The sequence below is a fragment of the Leopardus geoffroyi genome, chromosome D1 (genome assembly GCF_018350155.1).
Source record: "Leopardus geoffroyi isolate Oge1 chromosome D1, O.geoffroyi_Oge1_pat1.0, whole genome shotgun sequence".
Lineage (NCBI taxonomy): Eukaryota > Metazoa > Chordata > Mammalia > Carnivora > Felidae > Leopardus > Leopardus geoffroyi.
In genome coordinates this window covers 104,151,110-104,176,880 of record NC_059329.1, presented here as the reverse complement: position 1 = coordinate 104,176,880, position 25,771 = coordinate 104,151,110, and the positions used below count along the sequence as shown (strand labels likewise).

Genomic DNA, 25,771 nt, shown 5'->3' with positions numbered 1-25,771 from the left:
CGGACCGCGAGATCGTGACCTGGCTGAAGTTGGATGCTTAACCGACTGCGCCACCCAGGCGCCCCTATTTATTTATTTTTAAATGTATAGATACATAGAAACAAACATGATAATATTAATACTGGTTCTCTTTGAGTGACGATATCTCAGGTAAATGTTTTCCTTTATACTTTGTTTTTAAAGTTGGTTATAGTAAAAATTATAAGACACTTCACAATTGAGAGGACAGTCAAATATTATAGTAGTATGTGGCTCAGGGGTTGGTGGGTAGAAGGTTGTACAAAAATACAGAATACAAAAATAGAGAAAAAGAGCATAGGAAAGAGAAGTGTTTTTGTTTTAACTGAAATATTGCTCTAGGCCGGCTCCCAGTGAAAAGGGAGTTGCTTTCTTCCTTCCTGTCTTTGGATTCAGAACTCAGGCTAATGTCACTTGTTCAGTGATATTGCTGTATTATAAAGCTAAATCAGCTTTATGGGGTAGCCTGGGAACCTAACCTGTTTTTACAGTAATTTTTTAAGTAGTAAAGTCATCTTAAATTCCAAACGGTTAGTTTAGAAGTTAACTCCTGCGGGGATGGAGAGACTCTTTTGTTCACTTCTCTCCGTACCTAGTGGGTAGTACAGGGTCTGGAACACATGAGGGCTCAGTAGATATTTGTGGAATGCATAAGTGAATGAATGAATATCTTCCTCCTGACAGAAACGCGCGCGCACACACGCGCGCACACACACACACACACACACACACACACACACACTTGATCCTGTGGTTGAAAGTCCTAAGTTGGCTCTAAAACTTGAAAGGCAGAAACACTCAGTCCCCTGTCAGCCTCCATCATGAGCACTCCGGTCCACAACACGACTGTCCGGCCTCAGGGAAGAAATCAGAATCCTGGCCTGATGTAGAACTCAATCAATAATTCACAATCATCTCCTCTGGGGTGTAGAAGCTAACTTTTGTAATGTTTTCTTTTCACCAGTCAGGACGTGCCTGTACTTATAATTTATCAGCCTCTCTTTTCACCCTCAAGAATTTTAAATACCTCACTTCCTCTCTGGGTATACTTGTGCTAAAATACATTTCCTCTTTGATTCATTCCTTCTGCACCTATTTGATGACCGTTTCCCGTGGGCGAGGCATCGATAGCTTATGGCTATGCAATGATGAACAGAGAGGCACGGTTCCCATCTCAAAGAGCATACAGTTAGTGAAATAAATGAAAACAGTAATGTATCTTGCTCATTGACAGGGTCAGTCGACCAGGGAGAGAGGGTTGCTTGTAGGTTAGATCTCAGAGCTGGTCTCCTGAGCAAAGGCCTCTTCTCTTCCCAGTGATTTGCTTTATCATCTCGACATCTTGATATGTCTCTCCACCTGCAAAACAATGAAACGGTCTCTTATGGATGTGTGGGCAAAGTTTTTATATCTGTTCTTTTCCTGACAGGTGAACTTTAACGAGCCCTTATCCATGCTTCAGCGCCTTACTGAAGATCTGGAATACCATGAGCTGTTAGACCGAGCTGCAAAATGTGAGAACTCTCTAGAACAGCTCTGTTATGTTGCAGCTTTCACCGTGTCCTCCTACTCCACTACTGTCTTCCGTACCAGCAAGCCATTCAACCCACTCCTTGGGGAAACCTTCGAGCTGGACCGATTAGAGGAGAACGGGTACCGATCCCTCTGTGAACAGGTAAAGGAGCCTCGGGACTGTGATGCGTTTACTTTCTGAAGAAAGGGGTGACTTTTCAGTTGATCCCCCTGGGTGTCCTATTTGCAGAAATTCGGTCCTTGTCATCCCAGACTGCCGTCTCTTTTCCTTCAGGGCTCAACACTGGAGGCCCTGGTATTCACCTACTGTTGTGGGGATAAAAATGTCAAGTGTGAATTCGGGGTGTTTATCACCAGTTCGTAGGCAGCATCTTTTCCTTCTCCTTTCTTCTTTAATTTGAACCACTGATTTCTTCAAGGTGAGTCATCATCCCCCTGCTGCTGCACACCATGCCGAGTCCAAAAATGGCTGGACATTGCGTCAGGAAATCAAAATCACCAGCAAGTTCCGAGGCAAATACCTCTCCATTATGCCCCTCGGTAAGGCCGCCATCCTTGTAAGAATTAGTCCTCCAGGAGGGAAAGATTTTCTGGCATGATGGAAGTGGTCCCTGGCTTAGGAGTCAGGAGACTGAAAGTCTGATTTGGGCACTGAACCATCCTCTCTAGCTCTGGGCAGCTCGTTTGACTTCTCAGCTATCAAATGAGTGAGGAGCCAGGAGGCTCTTTAAGGATCCATCCAGGCATGAATTCTTTATCTTCTTAGCTATATTTAGTAAATCTTTAAGCACTGTTTTAGAATACATATTCTAGCGCATGCTTAACGCCTTTTCTATCAGCCAGTGTTGTTTCCTGTGTTACACTGGCAATGTACTTCATACCAGTCCATTTACTCAGTAAATCAGAAGTCTTGTGACTGCAAGGTTAGGTCTCTCAGACGGTCCCTCCCCTTTTCCTCTCCTTTCTCCCCTCTCTCTTCACCACCGGAAGGGTTAGGTATCATTGATGTATTGGCCGAACTCCAGGTAGGATGAAACTTTGTTTTAAAAGATCTTACTGGATTATAAGTTAATTTTGCACCGAGATCAGAAAGATCAGGCCTGGGAATAGGCATCCTGATTTGCAGTGTTGGAGAGTCTCTACACTTTAGGGGAAATGAGATTGTTCGCAAAGTATCCTAGAGATTCTCCAACGCTCACTTGAACCAGAGTAGGCACATTTGGCTGTGTGTGTCCAGAAGAGTGAGTGCCGAAAAAGAAACACGAGCGGAAAGAGAGAAACCAAGTAGTACCTCCCTAGAAACAGAGCTGCCAGGAACTGCCTGAGCTCCTGGTGGCCTTCCATTTCCTGGTTCTAGTCTTCCATGAGGCCTAGCTGTAGCACGTGGCTAGAGTTGTCTTCTTTAGTAAATTCCCCTTTCTCTCAGAAATACAAAATATAGCAGGTATAGAAATTTCCTAGAAACTAGAAAGTAGCCAGAGACCAAACCCAGAAACGTTGGGAATATATTAAAAGGAGAAAAGAAAATGGAATGTTAGCTTTACCGCTTCATGGTTAATATGCAAAAAGATCTTAGATGAAAAGGTGACGATGATTTTGTTCTTAATGTTTATTTACCAAGGCCCTGAAAACGGTTCCAATTGCTTAATTGTCTTTGATGCTAATCATTTCACAAGTATTAGGTTGAGGGTAGTAAATGCTTGGGATGTTCTTACCTAATTTGCACAACTAGGGTATTAGTGGTCCTATTGCAGTATGACTTTCCCCCCTTGGAGAAGAGTTTCAGAGGCCTGGTGAGGATCTCCAAAGGGACAGGTTATATTTAATTCTAAGGAGGGTTGTATTCATTTTTTAAAGTAGCAATAAATCTAATAAATAGCAGTAAAATAGCGGTAAATCTACCAGTGATCTGCTATACATTTTGTCTATGAGTGGTCTAATCTGGAGTCCTTTGAGGGGTAAATATTTGAATATGATATATGTGGTGGATCTAATTTTTTAGAGTTAAAAATTACCTTTGAAAGGATTCCACTCCTATGGTTATTTAAGGATTCAGGTCACCAGGATGTGCTGTTGCCTTAAGTTCCTTCATCCATTAGATACTGAGGACCCGCCATGGACCAGGCGGGAAGTATAAGTGAGCAAAACAAAGATCCCAGCCTTCATGGGGAGACTGAACAAAGAATTGACATAGTGACCGGAAACTGAAGTACAGAGAGTGGGATTTCCAGACATTGGCCTTGGGGATGGCTGTATTTAACATTTTTGGATCAGTGAATTGGAAGGAGAATCCTGCAGTGAAATTTTCGCATTTGCAGTGGCACTCGACTCCCCTAGGGTAAATTGTTAAGCTAGTAGCTGTCACTGAAGAACGATTTATGGACAGAGTTGTGAGAGAGTAAGCAGACAGATGGTTTTTGAGGTGGTGGCAGAGAGTCTGAGTCTCCTTGTAAAGTAGGGTAGAAAAGTTAGAACTCCTGCAGTCTGGAAAGAAGAACACTTCTGGAAAACATATCGGAAGTGTACAAAATGGTGAAGATAGTGGCAGAGGATACATGTGAATCTGCTCATCAAGTGCCAGGGCACTGGAACCAGGTGGTAGCATTAATGTTGAGACACGTTTATTTTAAGATTTTTATTTTTAAGTAATCTCTACACCCATCGTGAGGCTTGAACTCATGACCCCGAGATCATGACCACCGACTGAGCCAGGCAGGTGCCCCTAAAGAGACACGTTTAAGTGGGTTTTATTTTGTAGTTTTGGAGCTCTCTAACCCAAGAAGAACCACAATTTGGGAATATGAATGAAACAACTCAACTCAGCCCGTTGATCTCTGCATCAGTGACACACTACTGGGCTCCATGGACCCTGAATTTGCTCCTGAATGGCACATTAGTAAAAAAAAAAAAAATTCCCCCGATATATTTTATCCATTCTTCCAATTTCTACTCTTTGATTAGAGTGATTACTTATAATTAATATAATTATTGATTAGGTAGGATTTACATCTGCTATTTTGGCTTTTTTTTTTTCTATATATCCTCTGTCTTTTTTGTTCGTCTCTTCTTTTTTAATTCCTTATTTTGTGTTAAATAGATATTTTTCAATTTACCATGTTAATTCTCGTGTTGTTTCTTTTACTATATTTTTAAAGGTATTTTTCTAGTGGTTATCCTGGGTAGTACAGTTAACATCTAAGCATCTTGTTGAGATTGATACCAATTTAATTCCAATAGTGTACAAAAACTTTGCAGCTATATGGATCCATTATGTCTTTCCTCCTTTGTGCTTTTATTTTCATGTAAATTATGACTTTTATACATTATAATCCCATCAGTATAGGTTTTTTGGTTTGTTTTTAGCAGCAGGCAAAAGTCTATTAGAGTATAAGATTAGAAAAGGAGAACAGTAGGAAAGCTCTCTTTACAGAGAAGGGACACTCGAAAGTGAATGCCCACAGTGTAGTTTTATAACTGTTGCTTTATGCAGGTGTCTTTTAAATCATGCATTGGAAAAAAGAGTTGCCAGCAAAAAATACAGTCATACTCTTTTCTTCTTTAATAGTTTAATTATAGTTACCTTTACCAGTCTCTTCATAAAGTAGATTTAAGTTGCTGTCCAGTGCCCTTTCATCTCAGCCCGGAGGACTTCCTTTGGTGTATTTCTTTCATTCTTCTTCCTCTTTTTTTAAATGTTTATTTATTTTTATTATTATTGTTTTAATTTTTCAATGTTTATTTTTGAGAGAGAGACAGAGAGAGAGAGATGGGAAAGGGGCAGAGAGAGAGAGAGGGAGACACAGAATCACAGAATCTGAAACAGGCTCCAGGCTCTTAGCCATCAGCACAGAGCCCAATGTGGGGCTTGAACCCACGATCCATGGATCATGACCCGAAATGATGTTGGACGCCCAACTGACTGAGCCACCCAGGTGCCCGATGTTTATTTATTTTTGAGAAAGAAAGTGGGGGAGGGGCAGAGAGATTGGGAGACAGAGGATCCAAAGTGGGCTCTGTTCTGACAGCAGAGAGGCTGACACAGGGCCCAAACTCAAGAACCGTGAGATCATGACCTGAGCCGAAGTTGGATGCCCAACCAACTGAACCATCTGGGGGGGGCCCTCCTTTGGTATATTTCTTGAAGGGAGGTATGCCAGCTATGAATTTTCTCAGTTTTTGTTTGTCTGGAAATGTCTGAAGTTTTTCTTTGTTTATGAAGGATAGTTTTGCTGGATACAGAATTCTTGGTTTGATAATTTTTTCTCCTTCATTATTGGATATGTCATCCCACTGCCTTTGGCCTTTGAGGTTTCTGATAATCTTATTGAGGGTCATTTATATGTGATGTGTCACTTCTCTCTTACCACTTTGAAGATTTTCTCTTTGTCTTTCAGTAGTTTGATTGTGATGGGTTTCGGTGTGGTACTCTTCGAGTTTATCCTGTTGGAGTTTGTTGTACCTCTTGGATATGTAGATTAATGTTTTTCATCAGATTTGGGATTTGGGTCCACTATTTATTAACTGCCCCAATTGTGAACACTGCCTGAGGCAGCCACTGTGTTAAACAATTGCCATTGGTTGTTTTGATCATCGCCACTAGGAAAAGGCTGTTTGAGGGGAGCAGGGGCTGAGTCAGGTCAGAGCCCTAGGAGTGGGAACTTAAGAGGAACCACCAGACAGATCAGATAGTGACAGTTTCTTGGAGATCAGGCTTTTGGGGAGCTTCATACCATCTGCTCCCTCCAGTGTTTGCTAGGCTGCTTCCTGGTTTTCACGTCTGCCGTGATTGTAAGGCTACTGGTTTTTAAGGCTACTGCCAAGCTGGGGAGAGGAGGATGGGAGTAGGGCAAGTTGAAATGCCACAAAGCTCATTTTTTTTACCAGAGTTCTGAAGAAGTTGATTCTGATAATTTTTTGCTAGTGTTCTTAAATCGATCTTACTGGAAAAAAATTGATTTTCCTGAGGCACAGGAAATATGGAAGTCCTTTACTTGACCATTCTGAAGTGGCGATATCTTCCTTTCCACATATTTTAAGAACCTCCACTTTTAGATCTTTAACTTATTGCCAAGTCTCCAAGACACAAATATTATATAAAGGAAGGCACCCGTGGGGCTTTCTTTGTTTTCCCACTATCCCTGGGAGCTGAAAGGGACACTGCAGAACAACAGGGTGGGGCACAAGGATATGGTACTAGGCAGTACAGATACTCTGATCTTATTTTGATCCACAGCTCTGGCATTCACTAGCTGTGTGACCTTGGAAAAACTATTTTCTCTCTCTGGGCTCAGAGTCTTCACTGGTAAAATGGGGGTATGATAGGCTGAATAAGGCTCCCTCCTCCCAGAATAATGTCCACATCCTAATCCCTGGAACCTGTGACTATACGACTGCTCATAGTGAAAGGAACGCTGCAGTGTGGTTAAAGATTTTGAGATGGGTAGATAATTCTGGAGTATTCCTATAGGCCCAATACAATCCCAGAGGTTTCTATGAGTGGGAGGCTGGAGAATCAGAGGCGGTGGCAACAGAAGCAAGAGGTGTGAGTGGTACTAGAGAGATACCACAGCCTGGAGGATGCGGGTGGCCTCAGGTAGCTGGAAAAGGCAAGAAAACGGATCTCTAATAGAGTCTTCAGAGGGAACACAGCCCTTCCGACACCTTGATTTTAGACTTCTGACTTTCAGAACTGTAACAGTTTAACAACCCCATGGTTTTAGGCCATAAAGTTTGTGGCAGTCCGTTCCAGCAGCAGTAGAAACAAAGGCAGGGGAGAACAGTGCCTGCAGCTGAAGTGTCCACAGGTATCTGAATGCCCACGGTATGCCAGAAACGGTTCTAGGTGCTGTGGGTGTGTTGTGGTGAGCAGAGCCACTCTGCCCTCACTTAGCTGGCATCCATTTCTTGAGCAGACAAAAAAAGTAACCAAAAACACCTCCGTAATAATTATTGTCCTTGGATATTTAATTTTTATCTAGTGGTAATTCCATGAAGAAATAGAGCAAGTGGAGGGGCGCCTGGGTGGCGCAGTCGGTTAAGCGTCCGACTTCAGCCAGGTCACGATCTCGCGGTCCGTGAGTTCGAGCCCCGCGTTGGGCTCTGGGCTGATGGCTCAGAGTCTGGAGCCTGTTTCCGATTCTGTGTCTCCCTCTCTCTCTGCCCCTCCCCCGTTCCTGCTCTGTCTCTCTCTGTCCCAAAAATAAATAAACGTTGAAAAAAAAAATTAAAAAAAAAAAAAAAAGAAATAGAGCAAGTGGAGACAGGGGTGAACGGTGGAGAAACAAGTGTGTTTGTGCTTTCTTGGACAAGGTCGTCAAGGAAATGGTCTCTGAAGAGACAATTGGAGCAGAGACCTAACTAATAAAAAGAAAGCAACCAGAAGAAGATCTGCAGGCAAGTGTCCCAGCAAGGGAACCCCTTCAAGAGAAAGGCCCTGAGAGGGGAGCAGACACAGCATGCTCGAGAAGCACCAAGGCCGCCAGCAGCCTCAGAGTGCGATCTGAGGGACCGGCAGGGGCCGGCTCTTGTAGGGTTTTGTACACCAGGGAAAGGGGGTGAGTCCTGTTTTAATTGCAGAGGGCAGAAACGGAGAGATTTGACACAGCGTTGATGGGGCATGTTTGACATGGATCATTTTGACCAGAGACTATCAGGTGACCGACGTGGAAGCTGGGACCAAAACAAAGTTGTTGGCTTCAGGCAAGAGATGACAGTGGCTTTAGACGGCAGGGCTGGTGGAGGAGGTATTGAGTGAGGGATTGAGGAGATGTGTGGGCAGCACAGGTACTTGAAAGGTGGCTGTTGAGATTAAATGGGATCATGTGTGAAGAGACCGGTAGCTCAGCCTACCGCCTGGGACACAGCAGGTGCTCTCAGCAGGGCTGCTACTGTTCTCGTTAGCGTCATTGTCATCATGGCTGCTGCAGCCAGCAGGGCTATTTTAGTCTCTTGTATGAGAAAGACACATAATTAGTCTTCTGTTCGTTAGTGGCTGCAGAGGGAGCTTAGAGTTCTCCGCTCCCATAAGTGACCGTATTCGCAGCACATACGTGAAGATCTACATATCTGTTGCGTATCTTTCCATTTTTTTTTTTTTATTGTTTTGAATCTGTAGTCACCTCTGTTCACCTCACTTTTGGGTTTGGTGTCTGAGATCAACTCATAAGAACAGGAGAAGACTGTATCTGCTGAGTGCCCATGATGTTTCAGGCATTTTACTGGGCAAATAAACAGACATTTGCTGCACAACAAGGTCTGTTTATCCCGTCTACAGATTATAAAGCAGAGGCCTGGGGAAATTACACAACCTATCCAGGACACAATACTCTCATGTAGTTCTGTTGCTAACCACCCAGATTCATGCAGACCCCATAAGTTAAGGGCACAGTCTCCACCAAGACTGCCCTCACACCAGATGCCAGCCACGAATTTGGGGGTCCCCAGGCCATCTGTACTTCTGACCAACTGGCTTCAGTTTCGATAATTTGCCAAGATGACTCAGAACCCAGGGGAATGCTGCTCTTACCATTACAGTTTTATTACAAAGGGTACAAATCAGGACCAGCCAAATGAAGAGACATATAAGGCAAGGTCTGCAAGGGTCGTGAACATAAACTTCCATGCCTTCTCCTGTGGAATCAGGGCACGTAGCCCTCCTGGCACATTGATATGTTCACCAACGAGGAAGCTGCACCAAGCTTCGCTGTCCAGAGATTTTATTAGGGTTTCATTAGGTAGGCATGACTGAATCATCAGCCACATGAATGAACTCAATATCTAGGCCTCCTTCCCTCCCTACAGAGAAGGGAATACCATTCCCAGGAGGTCGGGGCTGGGGGGGGGGGGTGGTCTGGCTAATTTCAAGTGATTCAAAGCCCCAAGTCTCTTAATTACATGGTTGGCCTTTCTGGCCTGGCCTCCTCTTGAGCATAAGCTATCTAGGGGTCCACCACGTCGGCTCTTTGGCATAAACTATCAGGGCCCCCATGAATAACACAGACGTTACTATTACTTAGGAAATTCCAAAGGTTTAGAGGTTCCCTCCCAGGAACCATGGATGAAGGCCAGACCAATTCTTTATTACACAACCCAGGATCACACATCCAATGAGTGGTGGAGCCAGGCTTGAATCCAGTTCTTCCTGGCTCCAGAGCCCTTCTCCATCCACTACACCTTCTTTACTGCTAAGGCCTTAAGAAGAGTGTTTGCTTATGGTCATACAGCTAGTGACTAACAAGAGGGCCTGGCCCCCAGTCCTGATGACCAGTGTGTGCTCCTTTCCACAATTCTATTTCATTTTTCATATTGGGGCACATTGGACCTGTTCCTGTCAATTTTGCAGATGGTCTGGGCAGGCAGAGTTGGTGAAAAGAATTGGAGCTTTTGCTTTCATTTTTATTTCTACAATTGCAGAATGTTGCTTCCTAGCTAAGCTCTATCAGTTATCAGCGTTTGTCATCATTTAGGTGTATTTTATTCATAAATTTAAAAATCAGGTGAAAAAAATCAATTGGTGCTTCCAGTATTTAAGACAGTTATAAATCCTAGGGCTCCTGGGTGGCTCAGTTAAGCATCCAACTCTTGATTTGGGCTCAGATCATGATCTCAGGGTCGTGAGATTGAGCCCTGTGTTGGGGCTTTGCACCGAGTGTGGAGCCTACTTGGGAATCTCTCTCTCCCTGTCTCTCTCTGCCCCTCCCCTGCTTGTGCTCTCTCTTTCTCAAAATAAATAAATAAACTTAAAAAAAAGATTATAGCGGCACCTGGGTGGCTCAGTCAGTTAAGCGTCTGACTTCAGCTCTGGTCATGATCTTGCGGTTTGTGAGTTTGGAGCCCGCTTCAGATTCTGTGTCTCCCTCTCTCTCTGCCCGCCCCCCCCCCCCCGCCCCCACCTCCACTCACGCTCTGTCTCTCAATAATAAATAAACATTTAAAAAAATTATAAATCCTTTTTGGTTTATTGTTTTCCTTTTCAAAGTGAGAAATATTAATAGAAGAAAGTTAATCCATTATTATTTGTACCTAAAGTGATGCTATTATCCTAACATTTGGCTTAATTTGTGTACCTCTCTCTGTTTCCAGGTAGCATCCACTGTATTTTCCATGCAACTGGGCACCACTACACTTGGAAAAAAGTTACCACAACGGTGCACAACATTATCGTGGGCAAGTTGTGGATAGATCAGGTAAGCAGAGGTGCCCAAAGTGTACTGAAGTTCAGAAGAATACCTTCTTAGGTACGTCTTTGCAGTGTCCAGGGCATGTGAACTTGCCCCGGATTGAACTTGCCCCTGATTTATCCGCCTCTCCCAACGAATTGCTCTCAGCCAGTAGCCCCACCCCAACCTTCCCGAGTTTCTATACCACAAATTCTTACTTGTAAATGACCAATTTATAATACTCATTCAATGACTGCTCTATCAGGACTGTGTCGGCTACTATGAAAGTACAGGAAAATAATAAACACGGCTCCTACCCTTCATCCTTTCGGTATTCATCAGACATTTACTGCCAGGCAGAGTCTAGGTCTTGGGGATACAAAATCAGATAAGACATTGTCCTCAAAGAGTTACTGTATCACTGGAGACCCATGACAAATATGTAGAGATTGAAAAGTATTTAACAAAATACACAAGTGTAAGAACTGTACTAAAATAACATCTAATTACTTGTCAGTTTGCTGACAAGGGCCTGGTTTGGAAAAGGCAAACCGTTATGTGAATATCAGCATATGTGTTGAGGGGCATATCATAGGCCACCTAACGTGACACACAATTGAAAGAAAACCAGAAGGCATTTGGTCCTGATCCCAACCTGGAATACCAAGGTTCTGAATACCAAGGTTCCGTGGCTTCTCGGGTCAGCTGAGACCGGAAGCCATAAGCAAGGGAGTCCAAGAGTGTAAGATGGAAAAGTGAGGAATTATGAGGCATGGGGTCTAGCAGACATTCAGATCCCCCTGGGACTGATAAAATCAAGCCATGGGCACCTGGGTGGCTCAGTCAGTTAAGTGCCTGGCTCTTGATTTCGGCTCAGGTCACGATCTTATGGTTTGTGAGATCAAGTCCTGTGTCAGGCTCTGTGCTGACTGCACGGAGCATGCTTGGGATCCCCTCTCGCTGCCCTTCCCCTGCTTGCATACTCTCTTTCCCTCAAAATAAATAAATAAACATTAAAAATAAATAAGGGGCATCTGGGTGGCTCAGTCAGTTAAGTGACCTACTTTGGCTCAGGTCATGATCTCACGGTTCATGAGTTCAAGTCCTGCATCGGGCTGTCTGCTATCAGCACGCACAGAGCCCACTTTGGATCGTGTCTGCCTCTCAGTCTGCCTCTCCTCCGCTCACCCCCTCTCTCTGTCTCTCAAAAATAAGTAAACATTAAATAAACAAACAAATAAATAAATGAAATCAATCCATGATGCCTTTTGTTTTCTAGTCCGGTGAAATTGATATTGTGAATCACAAGACGGGCGACAAGTGCAATCTTAAATTTGTTCCTTATAGCTACTTCTCTCGTGATGTAGCAAGAAAGGTAAGAAAAGTTGAGTTTAAATGTTTTTCCTTAGCGTGTATCTCTTAGAAAGCCTGCTCCTTTGGGGTTGGTGTAGATAACGGATGGATAGACAGTCTAACATACATATATCTACATCTCCTAAATATGTATGTGGTGATTTGGCAGGGGTGGGGGGCGGGGGAGGGCGGCAGGGAAGGAGAGGTAAAGGAGAAAGTCAGCAAGAAGGGAGACTAGATTGCATTACCAAACCAAATCCTTTCTTTTCTGGGAAAGACATTGAGTAAGAAAGGAAAAGTCAAGAGCAATGAGAGATTGGAAATGGGAAGCACAGAGGAAGGACCAATAAAAGGATTTCAGGAAGAAGGATGGGCAGTTTGACCTCTGTGAGGTCTGAGTGCGAGTCTTGCGTCCCCACCACAGTGGAATTGTGCCATGAGTTTTGATGGACAGTGAAGAAGAGTCGGGGATTAAATCTGCTTGTGGCTGTCTGACTTCCAGGGAGAAGAAAATACCATGATTCCAAGTACCAGTCAGATCCTTTCCCTGCATATATCATTGCAACAAAAATCCCTATACCACAAAATGATGAAACCCAGCTCATGGCCATTTATTTTACACAGCTCAAAAAAGTATACCAAAATAATCTGGGTGGCTCCATGGTGTTAGCCATAGCAGGATTTAACCAGTATTTACCCTAGGACTTTGGTTGCCAGAATAGTCAGGTAAGCTACATCACGCTGACTGCCGTACTCCAAAGCCCTGCTCCCCACCCTTGCAGGTGACCGGAGAAGTGACCGATCCATCAGGAAAAGTTCACTTTGCCCTTCTGGGGACATGGGATGAAAAAATGGATTGTTTCAAAGTACAACCAGTCATTGGGGAAAATGGGGGTGATGCTCGACAGAGAGGCCATGAGGCAGAGGAAAGCAGGGTCATGCTATGGAAAAGGAACCCTTTACCGTGAGTATCCATATCCCGGCTCTCCAGGTAACACTTTGACCTCAACCTTGGAGCAGTGTTGATGGCATTTCTGCCTTCCTTCCCACTGAATTATGTGAGGGATCAGCCAGGGAAATCAGAACTTTTGGAGAGATAACCAGAAGGTGGTCATTGTATGATTTGAGTTGTAGTGTGCCTTGTCAGGAAAGCTGAACCAAAGCAAGTCACATCTGCCAAGAAATATTTATAATTTAGAGCTGTGCTGATTTCTTGGAGCCTGGAGCCTGCTTCAGAGTCTGTGTCTCCCTTTCTCTCTGCCCCTCCCCCCGCTTGTGCTCTGACTCTCTCAAAAATGTTAAAAAAAACATTAAAAGAAAAAACAATTTAGCCTGAGACCCAGTGGCCATCTAAAGGTCTCTGAGATGATATACGGGAATTCGGAATGAAGACGGAGGCCATTTGTCTCCTGTCATCTCATTTACCCAGTGTATAATAACAGCAAGATTATCCCAGAACAGGTTAAAAAGAAAGCAAAGGAAATAGGAATAAGAAAGTTCATTTAGCAGAATGTTCCCTTCCATTCTTCTTAATCTCCGCTGAGCACAGCACAAGCCCAGCAGACTGCTGGTACAAGTGATGCTAGGGGAGGGGATGGGGGATGGTCCTGTCTGGGTCTCTTAACTAGGGGAGCCTGACCTGGTCCTAGAGTCTGTCCATCTGTAGAACAGCTTCGGGGAGGTCGTCTTTGGGTCGTTGCTCCTTAACGAGGCCCTGGGCTCTGGCATCACCGTTTCTCTTCCCCATCCTTTACTTGCAGGAAGAACGCAGAAAACATGTACTACTTCTCAGAGCTCGCTCTCACGCTCAATGCCTGGGAAAGTGGCACTGCCCCCACAGACAGCCGATTGCGGCCCGACCAGAGACTGATGGAAAACGGGCGCTGGGATGAAGCCAATGCTGAGAAGCAGCGCCTGGAGGAAAAACAAAGACTTTCCAGAAAGAAGAGAGAAGCAGAAGCTATGAAAGCCACAGAGGATGGTAACGAACCTGCCTTCTACTCTATTTCTTGATGCGTGGAGAATCACTTCGTGTGTTTCTGGCTCTCATTCCGCTTTCTCCCCCTGCTTTCCCTTTAGGCACACCGTACGATCCCTATAAAGCACTGTGGTTTGAGCGGAAGAAGGACCCTGTTACCAAGGAGTTAACCCATATTTATAGGGGAGGATACTGGGAATGTAAAGAAAAACAGGACTGGACCTCATGCCCGGACATTTTCTGAAATGGCAGCAACAAAAAGGAGGAGGATCCAAAGGAGAAGATGACAGAGGATGTGCGGGAAAGCTGGCATTTGTGACTCTTACCAAGCGCTTTCCTCCAGTTTGTCTGTCTTAACCAATCATTTTTTCCAAATCAATCACCAGAAGCAGACACCAGTGGTGGTGATTGGCTGGTTGCCTTAGCTGATTGAAACTGAAATCGACATACTAGATACCTATGTTTGTAAGGGGGGGGGGGGTGAGTGGCTGAAAGTTAGCGTTACAGCCCTTCTGCAAAGTCAAGTACTCTCGACTCTTCCTTCTCCCTCTGCCCCCATTTTAAGATGACGTCATTCACCCTCCCCTGTAGTATCCTGCTCAGCCAAGGTCCGCATGAGATTATGATTCAGGGGCATTTTTGGTGCTGTTCAGAGCAAGAGCTGAATTTAGAAGTTCCTTCAAAGAGGAAGCACATAAGACTTACCAACGGAGGCATCGTGAATGACTGCAGTGGAGCTTAGGCGTGGCGTTATGAGGCGGGGTCACAGACGGGGTCAGTTTAATGGGGTGTCCACCCAGAGGTAACTGCGGTATCGGGACGCTGGTGAGGGGGCTTGTTCTGTAAGGTTGGAATATTCAGAGTGACATTCTTAGAAGTTTCTATCTTGTGTAAAATACCCTTCTGCGGTCCTCCCTCTTTGACAGCGACCGGAGGCCGCTTTGGTGGTTGGTAGGAGGGTCACATTATCCTCATAAGGGAGTTTTCTGGACTTCGTCAGGCCGAGAACTTCTGAGAACACAAAGCAGGATGGAAGAGACCGCTAGTCACTTTGCCGTCCCCATTCCTCCTCATCCCCATCCTTCATCGCCTTTCTTGCCCCCACCCCCATCTCCCTCTCTCTCAGCACGATACCAGTTTGGGTCTGGGCCCCCGTGCGGAGCAAAGCACTACCTGCCCTATTCTGACATCCTTCAGAATTTGAGAGAAGGACTTAATTTGGAACAAAAGTTTTCACCATCTCTCAAGCCCTACGGACTGGAGCCACCTCTCGAATAATGTGTTAAATACCTGTATATTATATATATGTAGAGAAAAATCTAATTTTTTTTTTGTTTGATCTTCCTCCTTCCCATTAAGAATCTTGTTTTTTGGTATCATTTGTCTCCCTGGGACTCTCTCTTGGACACACTGATGTGGGCTGGGGCCTCCCCTGTCTTCCGTCTTTTAGGGGCAGGCAGATCCAGAACCTGTGTAGGGTCACATCTGGCAGTTACTGAGCAGGGACTCGATCCCTGGTCTGTGTCATGGAGTACCTGCCCACTGCTGTCTAGATTCTGCTCTCCTGATTGCCTGACTCTTGAAAATGAAATCCTAACTCTTCCCGCCTTTTTTCCTTCTTCTGTTAGGAAGAGCGTGGGTAGAGAGGACGGTGATTTCCAGTTTAATTCCGCCTCTGTCCAAATCGCAGCACACACAGCTGATTCCCAAAAGAAACTTCTTCCCAGGACGTGGGGCCGAAAGTGCCGTCATGTTGGGGTGGGTGAGAGAACCACGCCTGTCGGGCCTTGGCTTCCTTCATTTTGTATTCTGTATTTGTTTTAGCTGTCCTGTTCAGAGATCTACCCCTGTGCAGCCCACCCTTGGTTGAGGATCACAAATTGAGGTGCCTTCCTTGTATGCTTTTTGTTAGTGTTTTTTGTTTCTGTTCCTTAACTGCTGAGCCTCAGCCAGTGTGGGTCCTGGGGGAAATATCATTCCAGAGGAAGCCATCCCTGCACGGAAATGGGATTTACACTAGACAAATTAGTACTTCTGTTCCTTCCTCGCCATCCCTCCCTTCCTATCTGTGATGCACTTGAGAAAGGGGCAGCCGCCGGGGGAGTTTCCTCTAAGACCCTGATTCCCACTGTAAGCGCGGGGTTGCGCTGGGCCTTCTTGCAAGGAGGCCTGTAAAGGCTGTGACCTAATCAAGGGACTTCAGCCAGAGCGGGGATTCCTCAACCAAACTGAACAGCTCTGCTTTATCCCCCCCACCCCTCCCCTTCTTCCTTCACCATCTGCACTACATTTCCAGCCTGATCCCCAGTCAGATTCCTGCTAATGGAGAAGCTTTGAGTCCTTCAGGTGAAATGAAGTCACATTGAAACAAAACTATATATATTTTCGTTTTTTTTTTTTTTTTTGCCTTATTGTTTTTTTTTTCCAAGAAAACTACTAAATTAAATAATTTTTAAAAAGTCATATCGTTTGTCTGATTCACTTGTACTCCCACCAGGGAAGCAGTGGTGGAGGAGGGCCTGGAGGACGGACCCAGTGCTGGTTCGTTCTTGGGAAGCGGGCAGCTGATCTTTGCAAGAAATTGAAAGAAGAATGGGGCACGGGTTTCTAGGCGTTCCAAGCATTTGGCAACATTCTCAAGGGCCCGTGGACAGCAGAGTAGTTTCAACAGGCCCTTCCGCTTCGATGGCATGTAACTGTCAGTGTCCCACCTTGGTTGTAGGGGAATCGTGTCTAGTGCTTTTGATGTTGAGCCTGTTTCACCTCCAAAAATAAAAGTTTTCTTGAATGTAATTTCTCTTGCCCATTTAGATTCTCAGATTCTTAGCTGTTTCATGTAGGGATTCAATTCTGTACTTTGAAACGTAAGCAATGGAGGATTGATTTAAAGGCCTTGGAGAGCATTAGGACTGTGAAAAGGCTTCGTTAGGTTTTCACTGTAAAGTTCAGGGCAGTGGGGAGGTGGGCAAAGGAATCAAAGGACCCAGATGGGCTGCACATCAGGGCAGGCTCAGGCCCTGCCCTGTGACTGGGCATCTGCTCCTGGGCCCAGCAGGCTGACTTAGAGATTCTGAACATTGTCTGGCTCACACACAATTTTAAGAGGTAAATGTTAGAATCGTCGTGTTGAATATGAAGAAAGGCACTGGGAAAAGGCACAAAAAAAAAAAACAAAACCCAAGGTCACACAGCGCATGGTTGGGCACAGTCATTCGAATCCAAAGCTGGGTTGTCTGACCACCGAGTCTGTGACCCCCTACAACTTTGTGTCCTAAGAGAAAGTGGGTTGGAAGGCAGCTGGCAGTTAAGTCATTTCCTCCTGGATTAGGTCATATTATGCAGAGGCTTAGTGATGTGGAGAGTGCCACCTTGGAGGTCGATCTGCAGGAAAGAGCAGCCTTGAGGTTCAGCCTCCAGGCTCCTTGATTTCCCAAGGCTCTCAAGTCCACAAAAATGAGCTGTGTCTCCAGGGATTGTTCTAGCCTGGTTCTTGGGAAGGCCACTCATCTGTTCAAGTCATTTGCCTGATTCACACTGCTGGGCTTGACGGTAATTCAGCAACTTACCAGGTTTTTTTCTGGCAAGCTAAAAACATTGCAGTAGACCCTTGCACTTGTGAGACCTACATCCGGCAATCTTGAATAGCACTGTGCTACACAATTTCATCCAAAAGGGGCAAATGTAGCCGGAACATAGTAACAATCCTTTCTTTAGTCTTTTCATGGGCTACTGTGACCTGATTGGCTGGGATGTGGATCCCAAAGGGTCTACCATACTGATGCTTCAAAATGATGACCCAGGAAAAGTACAAATTAGTACACTTGTCAGGGACCTCTGAGGTCCCACACATTGCAAGGGCCTCCTCTACCTTCAGCAAGATAAATGAAAACCAACCCTAAAAAGAGGTGTAGAAAAATCTTCTTTGGAATTTTTTCACTATAAGGCGTATACCCTGTGAAACTCTAAGATTGCTGTCAAAATTTAGAGCTTGCTTCTAAAAGTTTATAAAGCTTTTGCCCAGTGATCTGCCCTGCCCTGTGGGAAGCATTCCAAGCCGCTCATGGTTTTCCCTTCCAAGCTCATAAAGTAATGGGTAGTTCTATTCTCCTCAGGCCTTCCTCCCTACTACCTTTTCAGTTCACGGAGGCAGGGTGGCCAGATGATGTCTCTTTCAAGGTAAGAACTAAAGAGCTCAGAATCTCCTATAAACAACCTTGCAGAGATCACATCTGAGTTTAACCAGGTGATTTTAAAAGTTAATAAAGAACCGGGGGGGGGGGGCGACCTGGGTGGCTCAGCCGGTTGAGCATCTGACTTCAGCTCAGGTCATGATCTAGTGGCTCGGGGTTCATGAACTCAAGCCCTGCCTTGGGCTCTCTGATGTCAGTACAGAGCCTGCTTTGGAAGCTTTGTTCCCGTCTCTCTGCCCCTCCCCCGTCATGCTCTCTCTCTCTCTCTCTCTCTCTCTCTCTCTCTTTTTCTCTCTCTCAAAAATAATAAATAAAAACATTAAAAAAAAAAAACAAAAAACAATTGGCCCTGAGATATGGCTTGCTTTCTCTCTCTCTTTCTTCTCTTCCCTATCTCTCCTCTCTCTCTTCCTTCTCTTTCAGCATCGACTTCAGTCTGCTATGTAGCATACATTAAGGATACACGTGGCGAGAAAGAGCTCTGACAAACAGGCAATAAGAGCTGGTGAAAGCACTGGAGAAGGGCCACCAGCCTGCAGGGGCGGGGGGATGACGGAGACATGTCAGAGAGGAATTCTAGAAGGAGGAGAATGTATCTGAGATGAGAGTCACAGGTTTAATAGGGAAGGGCAATGTACAGAACACTGCGTGGACGAAGATGAAGAGCAGTGTAGGAAAGCATCCTGAGCTTGGGTGGCTGCGTGAGTCGCTGGAGTTCAGAGTCAAGGAGAAAGCACTGATCTGGCGCTGGAGAGAGGAAGGGGCTTCTGGAAGGCTATATCCTATCTGAAGAAAGAAGTCTTCATCTTTGCTCTCAAGTAGGGAGCCTGTGCAGGATTTTTAAGCAGGGTGATGGGTTCCAGTGTGGAAAATGAATTACAGGTGGGAAGATCAATGAGGAGGTTGGGGAAGATGTGAGGATGAAGAGAAGTGCAGGGAGTCCAGAAATACTGAACTTGAATGAACAGCACTTGGGTCTGATTATGGGTGGCGAGCAGAGAGGGAAGAAATTGTGTTTTTCTGCCTCAGGAAATACAGACAGAAGGTGATAGAAAGGTGAGTTTAGAGGGAAAGACGGTTCATTTTTGGACATTCTGAGCTGGATGTCCCCATGAAGAGGTTGGGTAAGCGATTGAAAGTGTAGATCTCTTGGTAATAGTTTTTGTGAGACTGAGGGAGGCTGCACATTAAATTTCACCTGGTCAATTTACAAAGTACACAGTCCTGAGCCCCCTCTGCAGAGAGACTGATTCAGTTAGCGCTAGGGCTAGCTCAATTTTATATATGTGAATGTTAGGGATGCAAAGTTATGAAATAGGTGGAATAAAATTAACCTATTAGGAGATATTATTAAACCACAGCTTGCTTCTTAGAGTTTGAGAGAGTCTCAGCCAATCCCATGTTTTGACAGCGTCTGTATATTTGAGAGTTTAAAGATGTCCAGGTGGGGTTACAAAAACGGAGGCATATTTTCACGACTTAGGTTTGGCAAATCAATGCTATTAACACACAGATGCCGCGACTCTACGCATACCTCATCTGGAGGTGACACTGAAGAGTCACATTTTACACATGGCCGTCCTGTTCAGTTCCATACGTTTCTTGAGTCCAAACAACTGAGAAAAGTCAAATTATTTGTCATTTCTAGCTTATACACGGGGAGGCTTTGCTTTATCACCTCTATAATATTTGCTAGATGCTTACCTCCAGCTGAATCTATTCTGACCTCTTCTGTGACAACGGAACAAATACTATTTTATTATGGAAATACGGAAAGCAGCTTTTATAAGCTGCCGAAATAGCTCAGCTGGGAGAGCGTTAGACTGAAGATCTAAAGGTCCCTGGTTCGATCCCGGGTTTCGGCAGTGGTTTTAGAGGTCACTGTCAGTGGCAGCTCCTTTCCAAGGAGCAGTACACGTCTTCTAATGAAAGAATCCCAGGCGGCCACCCTGGGGGGCATCCTCCACGCACACGAGCTTGGGGTGTAGGCGCGGAGGGACTGGCCTTTTTTTATGTCATTGCTTTTAAACTGCTCAGTTTAAAGTCAGGGTCCCTTCCCTGACCTTGGATCTGGCTGAGACCACGCTGTCCGCACGTACTACACAACTCTCGCTTGCTTGATCAGTCTAGCCCTCTCTCTTCTTTCCTGTTTCCAGCGACGTTCCGGGAGCTGCTGGAGGTAGAACCTTTCCCCGCGGGTCAGAGCCCCTGGCGCGCCCGGGCTCCGCAGGGGGCTTGACGGCCACGCAGCTGCCACGCGCGGGGGCGCGGAGCGCGCGGGGCTCGATGGGGATGCCGACATCCCGGGCTCTCTCTCCGCCAAGGAAACCTTCGATTTCGGTTTGGTCCACCTGGTTTAACAGAAACAAGCACCTGGGTCAGCTTTTGGTGGTGGTGGTGGTGGTGGTGGTGGTGATGGTGCGGTGGTATGGCAGCCCTCTCTGGTTCACGTCTACAGCAGGGTTACCAAATCAAATTCCAGGACACGCAACTGAATTTGAAATTCAAAGAAAGGACAAATGTTTTTTAGTATAAGTATGTTCCAAATACTGCGTGGATCATGCGAAGTACACACTCGTGTCCCAGAAGCTTAAATGTAACTAAATTTTTATTTGGTAAATCACAAACCGCTGTTGGACATCACATACACATATATACGCTCTGAACTCGATGCGCCCCCTGCCCCCCCCCCCCCCCCCCACCCCGCGCCCCCCGCAAATATACTGAGAAACTACTCAGGATGATCCGGATTTGCACAACAGACTGGTAGTTCCTTATTCTCAAAATCTCGAAATGCACAAAATGGGTTTGCGACCATCACCATCAGAGGAGGCCATAGCAGGGATTCCCAGGAAACACAGGGAATCAAACCGTCCAACCTGACCCAGGCTTCCAGAGTTGTTTACACTAGCCTGGGATGGGGGTGGAGGAGAGGAGGAATTTGGAGGCTCTGGGCTGGATGATGATGATGATGATGATGATAGTCATTATTATTATTAATATAACTTGTTAAGATGATGAGTCACTCAACTCAAGGTAGTGCAATGGAACAAAATACACTTAGGCATGCCTTCTTTTGGGCTGGGTGCCAGGCTGGGACATGGAGAGAGAGAGAATGGTGATTCAGTTCTCATATTCTAAAAACCCTAGATGTGATGAAAGGCAACATGGAGAAATACTGCTTTGGAACCTATTTATATGCCCTCCCCTTTCTGTTCATCTGTGTCAATATGCTAGCTGATGAGGGGCTTTGTCCCCCACATCTTTGGGTTCTTGGGTGGAAGGATGCATTTTGATGAGGGACTCTTGAAATCTAATGATGGTCAAAAAGAAGGAAAAGAAAATGATGTATTAATAAATTGGGTAGTTCAGAGTTTGCATGATGTACATTGGCATGCGTGACAGGGAATTTTATAGGTCACCTTGGCTAAGCTGCGGTTGTTTAGCCAAACACCAGTCCTGATGTTGCTTGCTGTGAAGATGTTTAGGTGTGATTAACATGTAAATCAGTAGACTTCGAGTAAAGCAGATGATGCTCTGGAATGTGGCTGGGCCTCTGTTCAGTCATCTGAAGGTTTTAAGAATGGGGTCTCCTGATGAAGAAGGCACTGTCTGCAAGCTGGTAAATAGAAAACCTGCCTGGGCTTCCAGCTTGCTGCTTTCCTGAAGTTAAACTCAAGACTACAACATCAACTCTTACTGGAATTTCCAGTCTGCTGGCCTAACCACCTTTCACTTGCCAGCCCCCACAATTGTGGGCCAATTTCTTAAAATCTCTTTTTCACTGTGGACCTCCCCAGTTTGCAGCCTGAGGAGAGAAGGAGGATCTCTGCGGGAAGTACTTGGGATCCAAGCAAGACGCTCAGAGAATACAGGGTGTCTGCCTGAATCACCATTCTTGCCCTGGTGGCATCCACCTACCCAGTTAATGTCTTTTTTTCCCTACCACGTTCTACTCTGCCCGCGTTTTAATTGTCCATCTGTGTTGCCAAAGCACTTGAATATTCCTCTATTAAAGCACTGGTTATGAGGCTCCCAAAGGTTTGGGGTGTAGTAAATCTGTTATGGAACCAGGCTGGATCGCTGACGGAAGAACCAAGCGGCACTCGGAGAGCTTGGAGGATCGGAGGTTAATTTACATCGATGGGCTCAGGGGAGACGGGTCTCTCCAAAGAGCCGAGCCACCAAAGTCTGCTACTTCCGCATTAGTGGCAATATGGTGCGAGGCAAGCGGGGCAGGAAGAAGACCCCAGGAGAGTCTTCAGGAGGGGCCTGGAATTCCCTATCAGTTCTGTGGGCCATCTTATGATTTTTCCCTCTCAAGGGCAGGGTTTGGTTTTTTTCCCCATCAGATCCACAAGGGCAGGGAAGGAGAAGACTAGGGATGGTGCTGGTCACCAGAAGGTGCTACCCAGGGAGGACGGCAGTTAAACTGACGGGCGAGGGGGAAGGAGTGAAAGGAAGGTAGCATGCCAGTTGGAGGGAACGTGTGTAAAGACCCAGAGGACCGAAAGGTAGCAGGGGATCTGTAATGTGCAAATACTAGCGTGTCCTGGTGAAGGGAGACGGGTTTGCCCCCGCAGGGCGGAGCACGCGTGCGCAGAGGCCGAGCCTGAGGGGGCGGGGCGGGGGCGCGCTCTCTGGGCCCAGGCCCAGGGTGGCTGCTAGCGCTTTCTCCCGAGCCCTGGTCACCTCTTTCAGCTCCTCCGCTTCGCGCTTCTTTTGAGGTGGGCACCTGAGGACAAGGGACTGCAACGTGGTGCTTCTCGGAAGAAGGGACACCTGCCACCTTTAACAGGGAACCGTGGTCTCCGAGCCTGTGCTCTTTGCTTTTAGGGCAAAGACATGCGTGGGCCGGGGTGGAGGGACGGGTGTGTGCAGTGAAGCAATGGCTTCCCCTCTCTCTTCAGGTTTTTGCAGAACTGAAGATTCATGTTTGCCAAGGAGTCTCTAAATAAAAGGGGGCCCGTTTTATTTTGTTATATTTAAGAAATCTGCATTCAGCTGCCAAAGAACGACCTGACACCATCCCCGCATGCTCTCCTTTTTACCTCCCGTCCCCGCGGGGTCCGTGGGCCGGAATTGGATTAGTCACACGCAGAGGACGAATCCGGGAGCTCGTTCTGGGCGGTGCTGTTAGCTCGCAGCGCAAACGACAACAGGGTCTTCAGGCACCGAAGGGAGGAACTTCCCGTGAGCCCGGATAGCTCAGTCGGTAGAGCATCAGACTTTTAATCTGAGGGTCCAGGGTTCAAGTCCCTGTTCGGGCGCGACAACAAAACTTTTTCCTAATAATTTAAAAACAAGAACAAGCGTTCAGGATCAGCTTTCGTTATCCGGGTGCTTTCCGAGAAGCGAGTAAAATCCTGGAGCTTGTAGGCTGCGAGGAAAAGCCGCGTCCCAGCGAGGACACACATTGCAAACCCTTGTGCAAAGGCCCCTGGGAGGCTCGCAGTGCATTGTTCGAGGGAATTAAATACACTGCTTTATTCTGCAACCACCGGCGGGGCCGCAGAGGTCCCAATTACCACGGTATTCACAGGAAGGGGGAACGAATGCTTCAGGACGTCCCTTGGACTCCCCCGGTCACCGTCCTGCTTCGCTGTCCTGAGGGCGGTCCCAGCTGACCCTCTCTCTGGGGTTCCGTCCTGCTAGGTGTCCGGGATTACTGCACGGTTCCTGCACCTACACGCCACTTTACTACCCTTCTAGAGAATATTTCTGCACGCTGAAAAGGAAGAGAAGGCCATTTAGAAACCGAAACACCAAATAGAGCGGTCTTCTGCCTAAATGAAGTCTTCTCTCTCCTCCCCAACCCCAAGTGTGACCCTGAACACAGGGGAGAAAGTGAGGCGGAGATGGCAGCATTGCCGTGGGAGGAAGAACGTGCGTGTTGGAAAGAGTGCCTTCAAGGGGCTGGGGTGGGACAAGTCCTGGTGTCACAAAGACAAAAAAAGTCAGCTCGCACTGACTACAGTCTAACAAGGGAAGCCTTCGGCTCCTGAGAAGTATTGAGGAAGTTGGGTTGTGGACAAAAGAGAAAGACTAAAACTAATTTCCCTGGTAGGTGGAGGGGAAGGTACGTCCTTGCTTCATTAGAGATTGAGCCTTTCTTGTCTCTGCCAGGCAACGGAAGAAAGTCCATCTTGATCTCCTTAGCAGGATGGGAGTGTAGGTTGATTGAGTCAGCTGCCCCCCTCCCCCCCCCCCCCCCCAGCTGATGGACTGTGCTCCCCAGGGAGTCCTGATTAGTGGAGCAGGACCCGGATGGAGGTAGCACTCAAGAGGAAGGGAGGGCCTTCACCCTTCACGCTGGAGCGCCTTATGCTGTGCCTACACACACCCACAATTAGCTCCGTCTCCAAAGCGCAGCTTCATCAGAAGGGAATCAGAGCAATAGCATCTAACTTACGAACGTGTGATTAAATGAGTAACAAGGATGCACAGTGCTTGGTAGAGTTTTGCCCCAAGGTAAGCATTCAATATTGTAGCTGTTACCATCATTATTTTTCTTTCCAAGAGTTTTCAATCTAGGGAGGAAAAACGGATACATATGGAAACACGTTAAGGAACCATTTCAAGGAAACATACTCCCACTATGCCCAAGATCATAAGCACATGTTCATGTGATTTGTGTTGGTTGATAGGTGCTGAAGGGACGGCAAGAGCGGAGTGGTTTGGTTGGGCCAGTCAGGCTATTTTCTTGAAGAAATTGAATCATGGGGCCAACCTGGCATCCCAGGGAGAGAAAGAAGGCGAGGAGCTGTGGCAGACACTCGAATTTATCCTCTTCTCTCTGAGGGAGTCCCTTGGAAAGTGATCAAGTGCACTTTTGGCAACCTTGAAAAGTGAAGTGTCTTTGCTCCAATTATTTCCTGACTGAACAAGAATAGAGCAGGCTGAGGCAAGGAGAGGACAGGGGTGGAGAGCATTGAGGACTCCTAGTTCTTACCTCCCTCCTCAAGTTCACTCCCTCTGCCTTTCCCCGTAGGGGGGAAAGTGAGAAAAAAGAAAAAAGAAAAAAAAAAACAAAAACCCAAAACCAAAACCAAACAAAAAACCCCCAAACCCTAACATCTGTTTTGACCAAGACCTTTTGGGCTTTGGAGCTGGACAGCTCTGGTTCCATTCTGGATGATTTGAGGCGAATCAGTTATTTCATTTAGAAATCAACCTTACGGCAGGGGTGAGGCGGGTGGGGATCGAATAAGACCACGTAAGTCATGGGCTGGGAACACAGTAGGCACTTGTTAGTAAGTGGCCGTTTACTCTTTTTAGGGCTCTGGGGAGAGGTAGAGAAAGCATTAGGAAGAACGCGAAATGCTCCTCATATGACAGGGATGAATTTTCACTGTTCTTCAAACCTCAGAACGTAATTAGGAAATGGAAAGTCAGAGGAAATAAGAGAAAGTGTTTTTCTTTCTTTCTGTTAAATTTCCTTAACAGGGTAGCGAGGGCTCCTGCCTCCGCCGAAATAGCTCAGTTGGGAGAGCGTTAGACTGAAGATCTAAAGGTCCCTGGTTCGATCCCGGGTTTCGGCA

General features: G+C 46.2%; 1 protein-coding gene and 3 non-coding genes across 4 annotated transcripts in view; all 4 read left to right on the top strand.

Moving 5' to 3' along the window:
• The window catches only part of LOC123601737 (oxysterol binding protein), a 35,934-nt gene extending 19,101 nt beyond the window's left edge, over nt 1–16,833 (top strand). The window contains exons 8-14 of the mRNA XM_045485342.1: nt 1,448–1,693; nt 1,971–2,091; nt 10,633–10,736; nt 11,989–12,084; nt 12,845–13,026; nt 13,823–14,043; nt 14,142–16,833. Of these exons, the coding sequence (XP_045341298.1) occupies nt 1,448–1,693; nt 1,971–2,091; nt 10,633–10,736; nt 11,989–12,084; nt 12,845–13,026; nt 13,823–14,043; nt 14,142–14,284 (1,113 nt within the window). The 3' untranslated portion in view covers nt 14,285–16,833. The remainder of the gene's footprint in view (nt 1–1,447; nt 1,694–1,970; nt 2,092–10,632; nt 10,737–11,988; nt 12,085–12,844; nt 13,027–13,822; nt 14,044–14,141) is intronic.
• Nucleotides 16,834–20,022: 3,189 nt separating this feature from the next.
• Nucleotides 20,023–20,095, top strand: TRNAF-GAA. The gene has a single exon. It is a non-coding gene; the product is annotated as a tRNA-Phe (tRNA).
• Nucleotides 20,096–23,427: 3,332 nt separating this feature from the next.
• On the top strand, nt 23,428–23,500 carry TRNAK-UUU. Its single transcript has one exon. It is a non-coding gene; the product is annotated as a tRNA-Lys (tRNA).
• A 2,198-nt stretch (nt 23,501–25,698) lies between these two features.
• TRNAF-GAA lies at nt 25,699–25,771 on the top strand. The gene has a single exon. It is a non-coding gene; the product is annotated as a tRNA-Phe (tRNA).